At 29.7% G+C, this 19,000-nt stretch overlaps 1 protein-coding gene across 2 annotated transcripts in view; it reads left to right on the plus strand.

Annotated features, from left to right (window-relative positions):
- Window positions 1–19,000, plus strand: part of toc (toucan) — a 117,225-nt gene that overhangs the window by 25,472 nt on the left and 72,753 nt on the right. The window contains exon 2 of one of the 2 annotated variants that reach the window (XM_088186363.1): window positions 14,644–15,088. The exons of the other annotated variant lie outside the window; for it this stretch is intronic. Coding sequence (XP_088042489.1) covers window positions 14,929–15,088 — 160 coding nt within the window. The 5' untranslated portion in view covers window positions 14,644–14,928. The remainder of the gene's footprint in view (window positions 1–14,643; window positions 15,089–19,000) is intronic. 2 annotated transcript variants of the gene reach the window in all.

Consider the following 19,000-nt stretch of genomic DNA (forward strand, 5'->3'; position numbering starts at 1 on the left):
TAACAATAAATTCAATCCATTACTGCGTTACTTTTTCTTAAAGAAATTAAAGAAAAATGTATTTATGTAATGACTAAAATCAAAAGTATTTAAAATATGTACAAGCTGTATATTTTATTTACAAAAAATGTTAACACACCTGATCATATTTATATACAATCGTTTGATATTATGAAGATGAAATAACGCTATAATTATATTCTTACTTGATATTTTTTAGTTAATTATGTGCTCAAAATTCTCAAATACATCGAATCATCTTCTATAATTGAATGTTACTCTGAAGAATTCACCACATGTGTTTATTATAATGTAAACATTCACATATGTATCCACAATACACTATTGACCTTACACAACGGTACTGACATCAACTATGTATATTCAAGGTTAAAAGTAGGTTTGCATCTATATGTTCATATATAGAAAGACTATAAATTATATAATAAATCAATTTAATTCAATTAAAAATAAATATAATTTATTACTAAAAACGTTTAACGCATCAATAAAAAAAAATTAAATCACGACGGAAACGATATTAAAAAACAACACTTTCTACTCTACTGATGGATGCGCTGCTGCTCTACGTAAGTCGAGCACAAGTCAGCTGTCAGTCACGTTAACATGCAACGTATGGTAGTCACCATGTTAAATTATGACCATTTTAGGTCACTTTCATTATCGTTCGTGGGCCGAGTGTTTCGTACACCTGACCAAGTTCATTAACGGACGCTTTTATAGCGCTCGTTATGTATTATATTCTCTATATAAAATATATATATTTTTTTGATATTACGTAATGTGCAATATAAATTTACGACCACTGTGGGAGTAGAATCGGTAGATCTGATTTTTCCATCTACATCTACAATATATACAACACGCTCTGTTGAACGCGAAATACAATGTATAATATAATTTATAATGGTGGTTTGTACGTGCCCATGACCTGTTAATCGTTAATCGAAAATTAAGAAAAATCAATTAATTATAACGCTTTTACAGCGATACTCAAACTATAGTCTATAGTGCGACTTTGTATAAGTTTTTTTTATAAAATAATAGGAACTTAGAGACACACTTTTTATCAACGGTTATTTTTTTAAAAAAATCTGAATATTTTACTGTTATTTGTATGTCAGATTGACATATGTATTCAAACATAATATTATTATTACCAAATGCCGCAGAATCTCTTGTAAATATGTAAATACATATTTAGAATTTTATTATTAAATATTGCATAAAATATCTGTCTACCGTCTGAATAAATTTGGGGAATTTTGCTCTATTATGTGTTAGATTTTATCTGTAATTTACGCTTTTGGGTTTATGATAATGATACGTTAACTCTAGTTGAATTATCGCAATCTGACATAATACGATCTTATCTGTTATATCAGTGAATGTAACGTTTATTAGGAATGATGAAAATGAATCATTCTATTTAATATTAAGCGTTCATTTGTAGTTGATCAAGTATTATAAGCCAGATCGTGTTATTGTACGTATTTTTTAATAAGATCTAACCTTCGAATAAACAATTAATTATGTTTATATTAAAATAAGTGTAGGTATATAAATAATGTATAATAATTTATCATTATTTTATATAAATTGCATCTGTTGTTTGTAACACTGATGTAAAATGTTATAAAAATTATTGATTTTTAGCTTGTTATATAATTGTTTATTAGTTTAGTAATACAAATACGTTTTAAATTTTAGGGTTTTGTATCCTTTGGGGTGTGACTTTGTAGCCAGTAAGATGCAGTTGTAAACTAGTGTGAATTTTATTAGATTATATTACATATTGTGACAAACTATGACGGGCGAGATGTTTTATCCAAGCAGTGGTGGAGAAGCTGGCGGAGAGATGATGTCGCTGGAAGATTCTCAAAGGTCTTGTAGGTAGCGTGGCAGCGACAGTATAGCGGTGGTTGATCCCTCTCTGTTGCGATCCCTCTCTTAGGACGTGAACCTTCATGACCGTATGTTGTCTGCTAGGCGAATCTGCTAATCTTTTTGTGTTTCCGCCGGAGTCTGCCAGGATTATCAAATGATGGAGAAAAGGCATCGAGCTTTAAGATGCAGAAGTTCTTGGCATATGTTTTTTTTGTTGGACTTGTTTTTTTGCTCAGCTCGTGTAAAACCCATACACATATTTTCCAACCTTTCCCACTCCTCTTTATGTGTCTATGCACAATTGAATTGGTCTGATTTAGTTTCTCGGCTAGCTGATGAATAGTGTGAGTAGGATTTTCTTCCTTTTCTGCAGCCAAGACATCATCGTCTATTTATGCTGATCTAACACGTTTAGGACAATTCTTGATATCGTAATTTCCCGTTAATTTATTTTTAAACCATCTTTGAAATTTGCGGATATCTAATGAATGACCAACCAGTTTTAATAGTCATGGACTCATGGTCTTTAACACAAATATTTTTAGTGGCCATAGTTGTCATTTTTTAAAAGAAATGATCATGCAATTTGGTATAAATTGTTCACTTGGTGAAACTTCTGCCTCCGTAAATTTTATTGCCTAATTTTTTTAAGTATCAAAATGTAGATGTGCTCCAAACTTAAATTAAAAAAAATACATAGTTTTTGGGATTACCCAATAAATACTATGTATATATATATATATCGTAAAATATTTGGGATATTAACTCATGCATTAACAGAGGAGCTAAATTTGCTATGTGCTAAATTAATAACTCGTGAGCTCATTTAAACGGTATTTTCCTTATATAAAATTTATTTGCGGTTGAATGTCAATTTTACTTGTACGTTTACTAAAAACTAAACTAATTTGATTTTTTGCCAGTTTTTAAAACGTTGATATTTTAAGATTTTTTTATTATTTATTTATTCACGTAGTTCTGACGAGTAAAAATTAACTCATTTTGCGGTTACAATTTTATACATTTAAATTATACATGTATTACGTATATATTTAAAAAAAGTACACTTAAAATATTTATTATTAAATTTTGAAAGACTAAATAAGAAAAATAAAAAGTAAAAAAAACATTTTCCATTAAGTGTAGTGTGACTGATGTATCTAAATCTGAGTCATTTTCAATTATGAGCTTGATCGTCCTATCGACTTCTTCTGAATGGTATGCTAGATTTTTATAGTTGTCGTATCAATAGTCTTGATGACTATTGCATACATATGAATTAGTTTATGATTTATAATCAGTACTTTTTGCTACTAAAAGAGTTTCAAAATAATCTTCTCAGGCTCTTTTATAAAATAGCATTTGTTCTCAATTGTATTGTATTATTTAGCACTTGAAAATGAGAGAAGCATTCATCTACCAAGCAAATTACTTTAACATGCTTTGTAACTCATTTATTGTCACGTCAAAGAAGAGATAAATTAGGAATTAAAGGAGCTTAATGTGTTAATTTTAAGAATTAACACAAAACTTGACAATTCACTTTAATTCAATATTTTTAAAAACATTCCTTAATAAATGGTAGCTTTTACTGTTAGATTATTTTGTCTTTTGAATAAAATAATTTATGCAACTGACATCAGTTTTTAAGAGAAGTATTACTCGATTTTGAAGCCATCATTTATAATTATTTAAATAATGGTTTTTATTAGGCATTGATTTTTTTTATTGATTTTTCTATACAAATAATATAACATAATATAGTAGATGAATAAAATTACATGTTGTGATGATTATAGTATATTGTCTAGTCTTTTTTGCAGCAGTTAATTACTCGTTTTATTAATTTTTTGTTGTCATCTGTAAAAGTGGCTTTCAACACTTTCGAAAAAAAATGTTTAAAATTTTATTTTGAAGCACAGGCTCCAATTACCACAACAATATGCCAGAATTCTTGTTGAACTCGACGCGTTAAAATGACAGTAGAAAAAAGGAATCATAAAAAAATGGTGTATGGTATGTTTGCACGCCATGTTGGCATTTCTCATACACAAATCCTCGTGTGTCGCTTTGAACGACACACATTATTATATTTTATTAATTCGCTGTGAAGGATCGACGGTCGTGAGTCACGCCAATGTGTTATTAGCTTTGAAATACGATAGAAAAATCGTTACTATTGAACGTGCAGTGTTCTCTATTACTATTTTTCATTTCCGGAAAAATACGTAATCTAGAACATCGTATTGTTATATAAAATTCTTTAATAAATATGATTTAGATTTTCATGGATGAACTTTGATCATGTCAGGGGGCTTTTAGTGCGGTGACATTAGTAAGGTTCATCGGTCGCAATGACCTGCATCAGGGTTCCAAATCAAAGGAACGATGTAAGTGAACGTAAGTGAACGAACAACAGATCACTGATTCATTAGTACAATATGTAGGATGAGTTTGTATTTTTTAGTCCCAATTTTTTAATAAGAAATATGATCCAATTTCTTGCTAGAAGTCTGTTTGGTATTTTTTTATTATTAAATATCGCTGGACATTAAAGGTTTTATACGAGCAGTTTGTAATACTAATGAATGATAATATAAAACAACTTTGTAATATAACTATTCTTAAAGCCCTGAATTTTACCAGGGGTCGGTAAAATGAGGCTTTCGAGCCGAATGCGGCTCTTGGGATACGTGTGCGTCGCTCTACAGAAGTATACAAATAAAAATACCATATTTTCATTTAAATATTTTTTTTCTGTTGCTTTTAATATAAAAGTGATCCATTTAATCCATATTTATTTTAATTTGTATTTTATTTACTTTGAAACATGGGTCAGCACACTGATATACATTTTTAAGGACCTTAGTCCCCAAGCGAATTAATATCATTTACTCGGTCCGCGGTATCAATAATACAAAATTTAAATGCGATATTTATACTGTAGTTACTAGTTGTTACATATGTAGCAGCAAGTAAATTTTTATATTTTAAAGTACTTTTTTCTGGTTCCCCAAAATTATATTTGTTTTAAAAATGACTTACTATAATATATACCCAGATAAAAGTTTATGATTTGAATATTTAAAATTTTGCACTGCGTGGTTGAATTAAATTTTTTTATCATCGAAAGTAAAATTTAATAAAAAAATAGGCAATACACTTTGACGTTTTGTTTAAATAAAATACTAATTTATACGAAAACTTAGAGGTCGAAATGTGTCGTGTCTTGTGAGTCTAGTGACGTCTAGATGACGTAGACTTAGTGACACATGTTAATTCTGTGTATGGGCAGACTCTGGGGACCTATTCTCTGCGGTGTTGATATGTGTACTTTCTGTTGTGAGTCCTACTAGGCAAGGGCAAATCCTTAGTACTAAGCTCCTTGAAGGCGACTAAGCTGCGCCTGTTTGTGATCTTGATTCAGCTGACGATTATTGCTTGCTTATGGCTGAAATTACGGATATTTAGGTGACTCGTCGAATTTTATACCGATGAGCATTCCCTTATCCCTTTTTACGTAACCACCATAAAAGTATAGAAAAAAATATTTTATTTTTTCTGGCCTTTTAGTTTGCCAACCACTAGCTTTTATTCAAAAGCAATAAAATCGTGCCGTCACCGACATGATTTTATTGCTTTTGACGTGAATTTTTGACTTCTGAGAAGTGATAATTGTTTTTTGCGCACTACTATTGACTAAAATTCTGTTTAAAATCACTTTGACCTGTACTATTGCATAAAAAACATATACATGTATGTTTCGAAAATTTGTAGGTATCAGTCGTCTGGGGCAGGGATTTTAAGCAACCAACTAGGGGTTTTTTGTTAGAAAGATTAAATAAATAAATAAATATGCTAGAAATTATTTTGTTTATATTATATGATAAAAATTTGCTTTAACCTATTGTCCGCGGATGACACATATAGAAGTCGTTAAGAAAATAGTCAGTATGCATTGGGCACCTAAATGTGTCATAAACCTTTTATATGTTTTTTTTTGTATAATTTAAGGTTGAAAAACACTTTTATATTGAAATAACTTATGGCATAAATTAGTGCTCCCCACATATTAGCAAATTTTGAAATGGTGCGCAAAAATATCAGCCGCGGTGAAAGGGTTAAATGTAACAATAGAATTTAAAAATAAAAATGACACATTAAGTGTCGTAAGCCATAATGATAAAACGTTAATCTCCTTTCCGTTTTAAAAAAATTGTAGAGCCAATAAAAAAGAACAGGTTAGGTTCCAACGAGCGGTAGCGAGCGAGCGTTGCTCAGAACCGTGAACACCCCATAAATAACTATCTGCAACGAAACTATTTAAAAGAGAATTATATAAATTGGTAACAAGATTTCCCTTACGTAAATAGTTTTGAAATAATTATTAAATATATAGCCATGGTGTCGGGCTAGTGGGCATTATTCCTTTCTGAATGAAATTTATCATAAAAAAAGATTCATGGAACCAAAATGCCAAAAAGTATATCGCCAAATCACGATTTTCTCTTTTTATAGGGAGCAGTTCTTATCTCGTTTAGCGTTATGAATAATAGCCACAGTTTTAAAACCCAAAATTAATAATTAAAACATAGCTTTATTTTGATTCAGCAGTCTGAATATATTTTTGGAAATAGGTTTTATAGTTTAGTCTATATAAAAATGATTTTTTTGATGAAAGTGATTTTGAACCAAAATCACTTTCTTTGTCATCATTGTCTTATATTTATATTTATATTCCACTAGAATCTGTCCATAACTCCCATAGGGAGGCACCGTCAATTGTTTGAGAATCCCGGTACTAGATACAAGATGATTAAAAGTTATTTTCCCGCAGTCCTGTCACTTTACGGACGGTCATCAATTCGCACACAGCCGCCACCCCAGTGCTGTTTGCGAATTTTCGAAAACGGCGCATCAAAGCGTGTTTACATTACTCACCACTCCTCCTTTGTTGCTCATCGTCTGTTCTATTTTCGGACGAGAGCTGACCTCACGGTATGGGATGGAAAGAGGATAAAATTCGCGGGAGCTAGGGTTACGAGTCCTCCTGTTGGAGATGATGAGATGAGATGTGTGTTCTTCCTTTTTTCCTCTTTCGCGCATACGCTGTAAAACTTAAGTGTGCGGTGACGTCAACGTCGCCAATTAGAGTTGCTACATGAAAGCTCGCATGCAAATTGGGGATTAAGTGTTATGATGATTTGCTTGGTTCAGTCGTAAAATTGTTTGGTTTTCCTTTATAAAATTTGTACGTCAACAGTCATATAAATAATAAGAATACCTTAGTGTTTATGTTACAGCTTAAGAGAGTATTAGTTTAAAAGTATTTAGCATCTTTGGAAAAAAAAACAAATTAGAATTGATGTACAACTATAAAATATAACATGTATTTATATTTTAAGTAATATAATATGTACATATGTGGCGTGTATTAATATTAATAGTAAAGATTAGATCTTACTATATATTGACCTAATTTTTTGTGTAGAGAATGAGTCAACGGCTGAGACTCTTTATACGATGTGCGCGATATAGTAATTGAAGATTTTGTTTATAAACCAGACATCTGTAATATATTTTATTTTACAAAAAATAGATTCTCAAACTAGACTATTTAATTAGACTCTGATGAAAATAAATCATATATAAATTACTGTATAATATTTTCAATTAAGTGTCCAATGACATGCAATTAGTAATGTATTACCAAAAAAGTAATTTGAGTACCACTCGCATGATTCACCATATTTATTGATTAGCAAAACTAAAGCATTAACCCGAGCAAATATTGTTTCGATGTATTAAATATTTTAATTAAAACACTGATTAATTATAAAAAAATAAGTGAGATAACTTAAGACAGAGATCGATCGGTTTTAGAATTCTTACATCATCTGCGATTATTATGACACTTAAACGTCAGCCCCGATCCAGAACAGTTTTGTTAACGACTACATTTTCATTGGTTTATCTTCAACGGCTTTCTTTTCTATCATTGAAGGGATTGTGCCACCTCTTGTGAAAACTAAAGCTAATGATCGTTTTTTCCGAATTTATTCATTCAACTATCACGAACATCACTTTCTTAAGGAGCGTAAATAATCATCATCATTACTTTCAGGACGAATTGCGAAAAAAATAAGAGATATCTCGTAGAAATGTGGCTCATTTTTGCACAACAGAAACTTTATTTTAAACGCATTTTGTAAAACACATGTTCAGGATTTTCCATTAAATTAATAAATTAGACAGGACGGTCCTTGTTTTAAATTTTATAAGTAATCGCGTAATCGCTTTAAATCATGTGTTTTGATTAATCAAACTATCAACGTAGTATCTGTGACGAATCGTTATCAGCTGCATATGATTTAATAGCTGCTTTTTCAACATATAAACAACGAGTTGATAGTATGTCAAAAAGGTTGGGGCATACAAGGGTTTTAATATTATTCTATAAGTTTGTAAAATCTACGTAAACTTTCAAACTATATTTAGGCTTATTGTTGTACTTATACCATAGTTCTCCTTAATTACTCCGCATAGCAACGTGAGAAGATCCTTGTGGAGGTCAAAGTGTAAAATCCCGCAATGCGGCCTCCTCTCATTTCGTTGAATTTTACAAAAACTCAATTTTACTTTTAAAAACTTCAGTAATTAAACCACGTAACCTTTGTCTTTCAAGTGCATATTTAACTTATTTATTAAATACAAATAAACGTGCTCAAGTTAAATAACACTTGAACGAATTCGCATTAAGAATCATTTAGCTATTCAATTATTAATGTGCTCTATAATTAAGTACTCACATCGAAAAATAAACATCATCACTGTTTATTCCCATTAATTTTTCAAACTCATTGTACTACTTAGAAGTTGTTTTTTTTAGTTGTTTGCGTAGTCTTACATTAGTTCGTGACTATATAATGAATTCGGTTTTTTCCTCACCTTAACATACGCTTTATTATAATTCAGAATAATCTCATGTTTTACGATTAGATTGATAGTGATCTTTTTTTTCTTGGATGATGTAACATTTAATGACGAACGTGTGTATGTGCAATCTATTAAATTACATACTGCAAGTACGTAATCGTATTCTTTGCCTCGCTGCGCTTCGAAGCGCATTCGAGACACGCATCTCGATCATGAAGTAAACGTAACATTTTGGAAAAAATATTAATACAATGTTTAGTTTGAAGCGAAATATATATTTTGATGATATTGATATTGGTGTATATTACGTATACCCTAAAAAAATTTGGAAGGCTTGGAAACAATTTTATTTTATTTTATCGGTCTTTCGTTTCATATTATATTATTTTCAAAGAATAATATACATACATAGTACATAGGTTTGTACGCGTAGTAATTATCAAAAGAGGCAGGTTTTATTTAAATAAAAGTACACGTGTAGCCCGCGATATTTTCTTTTATATTAGGTAATAGATATCTATTATCAGTAAAAATAGACTAAACATTTTATTAGTATTACATTTCTTATCAACACCGTCCCATATTTCATTTAATGGTTTAACAAATATTTCTTAATCTGAAATCAAATTACTTTGTTGTTTTATATTTTTACTTAGACGCCTAGAAACAACCTTATTGACTTTTTTTCAAACGAAATATATTGCGCACAATTAGGGCTTCGTATAGGTTTATCGCCACTGCGGAACTGTGAAACGTCGCACACGTATGGCCTCATAAGTCGACGTACTTTTGGCGTGCCAATAAACCATTTTTCCTCCCTCATGCTCGATTTAATTTGTGAATAAGAAATATTTGTCTTGCGAAACTCTTTCTTGACACACACACACTAAATCTAAAACAGGAGGAGTTATTAGCTCACGGCACATTTGACCATTAGCGCATGTATCCTGTCAGAAGCATATTTTTTTGTTATATTATTTCGAACGTATAATTTAGCATGATTAGAGTGTCATTGATGATTGCTTTGTCGGACTTATAAGGCTCGATCGAATCTATTTTATTTATTGACTAGGAAGTTGACGAGAACAGTTAACGAGAAACTATTTTGAAATCTCTGCTTTGTGCGGATAATAAATATTATAATGTATGCGCCGGAGGGCGTAACCGATGAGAAATGGGTCGAAAGACTCATATTTCTGGAAGCAATTTCTCCGATCGCGTTGTGAAACGCATTGTTGGATTTAGGCCAAAAAAATCATGGCGTTATGATTTGAGAACAGATTGAGAGAATCGATTCGTCACTCAGACGCATATCGCTCTTCTTCACGGTTGTCGGAAACATTTTGCCTTTGTTGTCCGGAAGATGGGAAAATGTTAAAAAAATAAATTATTAAGGTACAGATTTCTTTGGTTAGCTTGCCAAGTTTTCCCGGTTTCAACCGAATTTCAGCTTGATTTTTAATGGCGTCTAATGTTGCGAACAAACGTGTGTATTAAGTGTGTGATTATTGCTCTTGAACCAATTGATAAAAATACTGGAATGGTAATATATTATGGGCCAATTCAAGAAATGTATGATTTAAGATAATGGTATTTTTATAGCATAGTGTAAAGGCAATAAAAAACTGTTTCTTATTTTATAAGCCTGTTCATTTTATTTACTACGTTACTCTTTGAAGTTCAACAAACATTAATACGAAATAAAAAAAACACATTGTTAAAATTTCCTCAATTTATTATAAAACCTTCTCTTAAGCAAAATCAACAACTAAATAGACTAAGATCAGTGTAATCAATTTTAATAATTAAAAACTATTATTAAAGCTTAAAATCACTATGCAAGACCTAGCTCGATTTAAAAAACTCATTTATTACAATTTGATTCATCCACTTAGATTACGAAAATCTAAGAAAACCTAGATTTTTGCTTGATTTAAAATTGTTTTTTATTACAGTAGTAGGAAAATTTTCTATTAATACGTATATTCAATAAAAATGTAGTAACTATTGTCGTCTTCATGATTTTTTGGAAAATATAATTAACAAGCATGTCAAATTTCGACTCAAATTGTTAACATTTATGATCAATTATTCGTATGTTTATTCATATTTCGTGACTTTTAAACAATCTTCCTTACATTCAGGTACTTCTAAAAATACTTTATACGCTGCTCCTTAATTGCATTGTCTACGAGTACTAATAAAAATCATTAGGACTATGTATGAAAACATTTTAGTCCTATTTCTTTTTTCACTTTCAATAATTTATAACATTTGCAAAAAAAATTTTTTTTCTTAGAAAAGTTTGATTGGAGTATTTATAGATAAATACCCGTTATAATCTATCAATTTCTAGTTAAGCAACTTGGTGATCAATAGGCGATAATACGTGCCGCGTTTTGTCGTCGCTGAACGACGAATATTTTTTTTATATTATTATTGTATAACTATAGCCATAACATAGACAACTACTAATAATAATTATAAAAATCACTAAAATACAATTAAGTATTTTCAGTTTTGACTTATTATTTTCTACCAATTTCATAGCTGTAATAAAGTTTAACTTTACAGGAGCAAACTTTAAAAGAGGAACATTTCCATGTATATTTATGCTTATTATTATGATTGATTGAATAAATATATTTAGTTATTATATATTTTATATATACATATACACATAAATATAATACGCTTACATACATAACAATTATATATATATACAAAACCTTATAATAAGGTGCTGTTGTAAAAAAGTAAAATAAATTGCTTCATCCTAAACTAAGCTCCAAGAATATATCTTGAGCGATGTCCGCTTTATAAAGAAAATGCCAAAAGTAATGCGATAAAACTATTTCCATTTCGCCAGTGGCATTTCATAATAAATTTATCTTTTCAATAGTATATCGCAGTAATGTTGCAAATATGAGCTAACTTTTCTATTAATGTCTTAATAATGTGTATACCACAATAACGATTGTTTAATCATAATAGCAAATTATAGATTGTATCTAAGCATGTGTTTATATGAACTACTTGTTCCATCTCTTGTTTACATCTTCTTATTTGCGCAGTGTAATTATAACACACGCACAAGATCAACGTCGATCGTTTTTAAGCACAGTTTTAGATTAGCTCACGTGCTGCTCCAGAGAGAAAGAAGAAAGTAACAGTCTTAAACGTTAGAAATAAATCGAGATGACGCATACGCGCGCTCACTCTCCACCAGAGAGGCTTCTTTCTTCTGCTTCTAGGAAGTCGTTTCGTGTGTCGTCGTCCTAATTTCGACGATTATTTATTATTAAATCCAATCCTAACTTCAACGCGCTTAGGCTTATTGTCCTGAACTTGGCAGTGTCGCGTAACTTAGTCACGAACGGTCGTGATGCTTTTGTAATTATTTAGAGTTTCGGGTGATGTTCAAAGTTTAGTTGCTGTTGCTGGGTGTTTTCGTGGCGTTTCGCATGCAACTGGTAATAACTATTATTTTCCATTGCACGAAAATAGGCCGATTTTCACGACGGACAATGACCGCTCGTAAAATTTTGTTACATACATATTATTATTTAACGATTTCGTAAGAAGCGATTTTGTGAGTGAATATAAATACACAATGGATATAAAATCTGTCATAAATGTAACTATAACATTAAATTTACTGAATCAAAAAAAGTTTTAATAATAAATTTTACTTGTACAGATAGTGGTTTACATACTTGTATTTTTTTAACTTTTAGTTTAAATAGTTTATAAATAAATCAAATAAATAACACATATTTATCTTTTGGTGAATAGGAACAAGTCGTTTATTTCAGGCGATCGATAGAAAGTTGCAATATGTTACTATCCAACATTTTCGCGTTTTTTACGCCTTTGCGTGTCGCATATCGTCGTTGACGGACGACGATAAATAATATTACTATAGCATTGTTGTAAGCCGACATCTATATATTTATATGGTTTGATTTTGCTGTAAGAATTAAAGATAGTTTATTAGGTTAAACTCTATGTGGCCTCGGCATTGCTTTTTAAACGGATAAAACTACTATTTCAATTTAACCCTTTGAGTAGTGAGTTAACTTTACGTATTTTTCATAATTGTTTCTGTTGTAATTTTTTTATTATTATTTTATATTGCATTTATAGTGATTTATAATTTTTTTTATTGCTTTGATTTATTTTACTACTTTTTATTATTATTCGGTTTTTGCGGAATTTTTTATATCAGTTCAGAGGCTCTCAATATATTTTATAAAATTATTATAAAATATTTTTTGTTATATTAAGTTTTAATTTATTGGTATTATAAATATATAAATACTGTATTATTATAATGTTTTTTTATTTATTATTTCTTCAGTTATATACATATGTAAATATATAACTATCTGGTGTTCCGCAAAACAGTGAAATACGAGCTGTCTGTACTTTTTCTTCCGCTTATTTTTCCATGAGAGATTAGTTGGCTTAGTTTGTATTTTGGATTCGAACTAATAAAAGTTCTTAAACTGTAATTAGTTTTAGATTTTACATTAGGTTAGGTTTGGGTTTGAACAGAAAATGTACGTTTCGCAACTGTCAAATAGAGTTTAATAGACATTTTAAAGATGCAATCTCTTTGTAGTGTTTCTTCTGCTTATTTTCCACTGAGAGATGAGTTCATTTAGTTTATATTTTTGACTTGATTTAATGAAAGTTCTAAAACTATAATTAGTTATATTTTCGCTAGTAAAAATATATATTTATCTACTGGTGAAAATGTATTTGGACTTTTTGGAAAATTTATTCATCGCGTGTAAATAAAAAAATCATAAATATGTAAATATATATATATTACTACGTATGGAAAAGTTGAAATCATATAATTTTACTAGCATCTGTCAGATAAATTATATTTTCACTGGTTAGAATATATGTATATCTACGGGTGAAAATGTATTCCGATATAATTTTATCCATAGATATATATTCTTACTTTTCTGGATAGATTTTCTTTGAGGGATAACCTAGAATTTCTAGTTTAGAACCAGGGACCCCATTTCAGATTTTTCCTGGAAAGGGGGGGAGGGGTGGAAGTTGGACAGTCAGTGATAGTTTTTTTAATATTTCGATTTCATTAAGATTCACAGTATTTCATTAAATGACATGTATATTTTTGGTCAAATTCAAGGAGGGCAAAAGCCATCTGCTCCCTCAAATGACGTCCCTGATTCGTTATCGCTAAAAAGGCAATATGAAGCTAAAATTCGAATTTATTTTACACATAATTAATAGTTGATATTTCAACTTTTGCCATTTTTTCCAATCATTTTTATACATATGTTTATCCTAACGTGCAATAATCGATAACATCATTAAAAAATATGGTTTTTTACTCCAATCCGTTTTGCAGATTTTTTATCAGTCAACAGGTACCTTTTTACGCTGTGTGCCCTTTGGTACAATACCTGTTTAAATTATCATAATAACAATAAAGAACTCAGCTTTGTATAATCATAAAAAGGTTACTTAACCGAATGACTATATTGAATATATATCTACTTCCGTATTATTGGATTAAAATTTGAGTTAGTTTTGCCACTTCGCATTAAGTCAGAGTGTACACAGTACTTACTATACTTACATATATTATATTAAACTTGTTGACAAAATGTCTTTAATCCAATAAATACACTTTGTTATCAAAATATGGTATTGTGTATCCTTAACTTTTACTTAAAAGTTAATTTGGAGCTAATTCATAATAAAAACAAAACCTTAATCGCTTATTTGATTAGTAATAAAAAAATGTTTTTGTAGTGACTTCAATGTATACCATAAGTTCAGATGAACGTAAGCACGTGTTGATTCAAGCAATCTGTGGAAATCGATTAGACATTTCAACTCGTGCCACGATGCGCGTTATCACAGCGGCACGTGACGTTCGATAGTGACAGATGGACAGACACAGTGACATTTTGGCAGTGATAGTAGTTCTTGAGACACCTCTCGATCATGACCATGTGAGTTATTGGCAGACGGTCTGAGTGCACCGTAGTAGTGCTAACTGAGTGCGAATTGGGTCAGTTGACTCGGCGTAGCGCGATGGGTGCGCACGGCTCCAAGGAGAGACTGTATCGGACCGGGTCCGAGAAATTTCCCGAGAAGTACCAGGACAAGTTTCAGTCCAAGATCCAGCTGCCCGGAGACAAGAAGTACAAGGCGGCCGTGAACAGGGAGCGCTTCGGCAGCTTCGGAGTCAGAGGTATGAGTTGTTTGCATCGATCGCGGACCGATTTACGTGTCTGGAATATAATGTGTATGTACCGCGGTTTAAGTGTGTATGTATGTAAGTCTGCAGAAAATGCGGTTTTTATGGATTCGTCCAATGCGGACGGATGCTGCGTATGGATTTAACAGGGGTCGTTAAATTCAACTTCATTATGAGCCTTGGAAAAATTCTATTGTATATTAAAAAAATGCTTAAAATAAACATCATTCCTAGATACGATATATTTGAATGAACGCGTGGAGGGTTTTTCGTCTTCTTGTGCTGTTTTTTTGTGACAAAGCCAAGCGTTGCAGTAAGCTCGCTATTGCAATCGATAGATGAAGGCTATTTGAATTACTCACTTTCTACTTTTCAGAGTTAAAATTGAAATAATAATAGATTAAAAAAGCCGATATACAGAATAACTCTATAGCATTTTTGCGATCGTTTAGACTCATAAATATTATAACTAAAATTAAATTATATATGTATAGGTTAGCTTATGTTATTTCTTTATTATTTATGTATATAGTATATATTATATATATAATTTGTTAGCTATTATTTAATATAAAACGTATAACCATCAGTTGCATGACGTTTTAAAGTATATATTTTTTATTTAAAAATTACATAAATATTCGATAAAATATTAGTTAGATGTTTAAATTGATTCGTAACAATTTAAACACAATATTTGTATTTATTGATCGACATTGACATTTGACATATTTGTTTCATCAATATAAGAAACGATACTAAACCCCTTTCCAGTCCTATGTCGAGTCTGATTCGACATCTAATTCAATACATGGCGTGAAAGCTCTGTTTATTATTTTAGTAAATAGAAATAAGTTCTCGTGATTTATAAGATCAAATATTAGATATTTTTTACGGTTTATAATCAGTAAGCTACTGGCTAAAAATTCAATTGACTCAATCGTTATGTTATTTATAATATATTTTATTAGAAACAAATCGACTTAAATAATGCAAAAAAAAATAAAATAAAAATTCTGCACAGGTATTGAAACTATTGTAGTTAAATAACATATAGGCGTTTAAGCTATGGAAAAAGTTGGCTCGGTGATTATTGCGCAAACGAAAATTGCGCTCAGCGAATATTTTAAATAATTAAAAGTCATAGATATTCAATATACACATATATGTATATTTAAGAAAACGTACAAAAAAATAATGTCATTTCCTATAATTACACATATTTTTACTTAAAAATAGAGACAAATATAAAGCATTTGAAATTAAAAGTACAATATATTTGACAATTAAACAATCACCTATGTTTAGAATTTTCGTTTGCGTAATAGTTATATTAAAACACGTATATGACATCTTGAATTAATTAAAATTTTATTGGAAAATATTTGTTGCAACATTCCAGGTGTTACAGCAGCCCAATGCGTTTCAATGGGGTTAACACAAACAGTAATTAGTGACTTTTTTTGTTTTTCGGCAAAATCATAGGTAAAAATATTTGTCTATTGACATTCATAACTTAAAATTAAAAATATATTTGCTACAAATATAAAATAATTTATATTCAATTGTGAAAAATGAGTGAGAACTGATTCCTGCCGCAAAATGCCAAAATGTAGAAAATATTAACAATAAATTTTTTTCTTGCACATTTTTTTGTATATTAAAAATATACTTTTATGCAGTATCTCGCATATATACAAATCCGAGTATCTATTTTATTGTATAAATTTAATTTTAAATTGAAAATAAATATAATGACATAGTTTTACTTAATTTTATTTAAATTATCTACATAAAAATTCCATAAATTTTATGTTAAATTTGCACTTTACATCACATTTTGTCTTATTTAGGTGTCGCCACTCTACATGTTTGTAAAAAAGCATAAATATTGATTTTTTTAAAAGAATAAAAGCCACATTTAAAAAAAATATTTATTAATTATAAACCATACAAAAAACGCAATTTATTTAATTTTGTTTTGAAAATTAAAATAGATCAATTATTTTGCTGGATAAAATAAGGTTTTAGAATGATCAAGGCATTTATGGACGAATCAGATAGTCTATTTATAAATTTCGTAGTGATTAGTTTTGCCGTTGAGAATAGTCGCTCGCTTTCTGTTGATGTTGGCTTAATTGTGAGCAAACGATAATAATGAACATTAAGATTGAAGAGTATGTTAAATGGTTGTTGCAAAATCTTAAGTTCATTTCGGTCATTCTGGTGGTTTATTGGACGTTTGATTAATTAGTTATCGATTGGCAACGTCATATTAATAACATCGTATTATTTTTATTACTTATTTTAATTTCCAATTCCAAGCAATCTAAATTAGAAAAATGTCTCTCCAATAAATCTTCCTTATTATTTAAATATATTTTTTCACAGCAACTTCGAAGAAAGTTTTCATTTGTAACTTAGTCAGGCTTTTGTTAAAAATGTATTCAATCAATGAGCTGCTTATTTCCTCTCTCATAATTTTTGCCATTTATTCTAATAAGATTGTTTTTCAGACAAGAACGAATCTCATGACAAAAATTTTATAATATTTATGACATTTAATACTAGATTTATTATATTTTGTGTGATTCCAAAAGTAAAATAAAATAACTGCAATTCTTTAATAGTATGTATGTGAATTGACGCATATCGTCGAATGTTATTTTTTTATATTTTTTACGCTTAAGGCATCCACTTCAATAAATCTCATTTTTTTAGCGTCGCCGGTTTTATCCATTTCTCATATGAATGTGCTATGTACATAAAATAATATTCACATACAGGAAAAAAAAACATATTTTTATAATATATCCAGCTAGACTTGAAAGTATGTTTGTCGGGAAGTACGAGTTCGCCATCCCAGTTTACCTTGAGATACCGTGATGTGGCTAAACCTCAGTTTTTTTATATTAGTATTATATTATTTTACATTTGTATACAAGCTTGATTACAATGTTGATACGCGAGCGTGTGTTGCGTTTTGTAAAGATGTCCTTTTATAGATTACAAAACGAGCGGACCGTAAAGTCTCGGAACATTACCTGGGATTTAATTGCTTATTAATTATTTTGAGTTGCACACAGTCGCAGGTCGTTAAGTAGGAAATTGATGTTAGGAGCTTTGCGTCAGTCGCTACAGATTGCGGTAGTCATCGTTCGTATTCCAAGAATTGCATTTCAGGAATGAAATAATGCTGTTTGGGTGTTCGCGCATTGCGGTGCAATTTGTATTGCGGATATTTTACTTATAAAAGGTATAAATAATACCTGAAGTAACAAGAATATTCGTCGACTGGGAATATGCGTATTTTTATTTGATTTTAATTATGTATTAAGCTCGTTTCTGTACTGAAAGCTCATTACTGTTTTATTATGCTTATTTTTAATTGCATAGTATTAGAAATACTTGTAAATTAAAAATAGAACATCCAAAAAAACTATATTCCGTACTCATTTTCTTATTATTCTTAACTGTTAATTAGTTTTATTTTTGGTATTAAATTTATATACAATTTTTATAAAAATACATAAGCATTACTTATTTATTATCTATTCTTTTTGCATACTTTTGCAATTAGTAAACCTATTTAATACTACTTTTATTACTTTAATATTATTGTATATTGTACTTTTTATAATATATATTTCTAACTAGGTATAGACATTTTTTTTAATATATAAAACAGCGATCTTTTAAATTTAATTATAAATCTATTACTTCTACTACTAAATATATAATTATTTAAAACATTAATATTCACTATACTTTTATACCTTACTATCAAAAATTTTGATTTATATATACATTGCTTTTTAATCAATTTTCTATAATGATATATTAGCAGTATACGTTTGTAACTAATACCCAAATAACTTGGGTTAAAATTTCATATGGATCCAATTT

Source organism: Plectrocnemia conspersa, unplaced genomic scaffold (assembly GCF_051122295.1).
Source record: "Plectrocnemia conspersa isolate PC_06_02 unplaced genomic scaffold, ASM5112229v1 ptg000005l, whole genome shotgun sequence".
NCBI lineage: Eukaryota > Metazoa > Arthropoda > Insecta > Trichoptera > Polycentropodidae > Plectrocnemia > Plectrocnemia conspersa.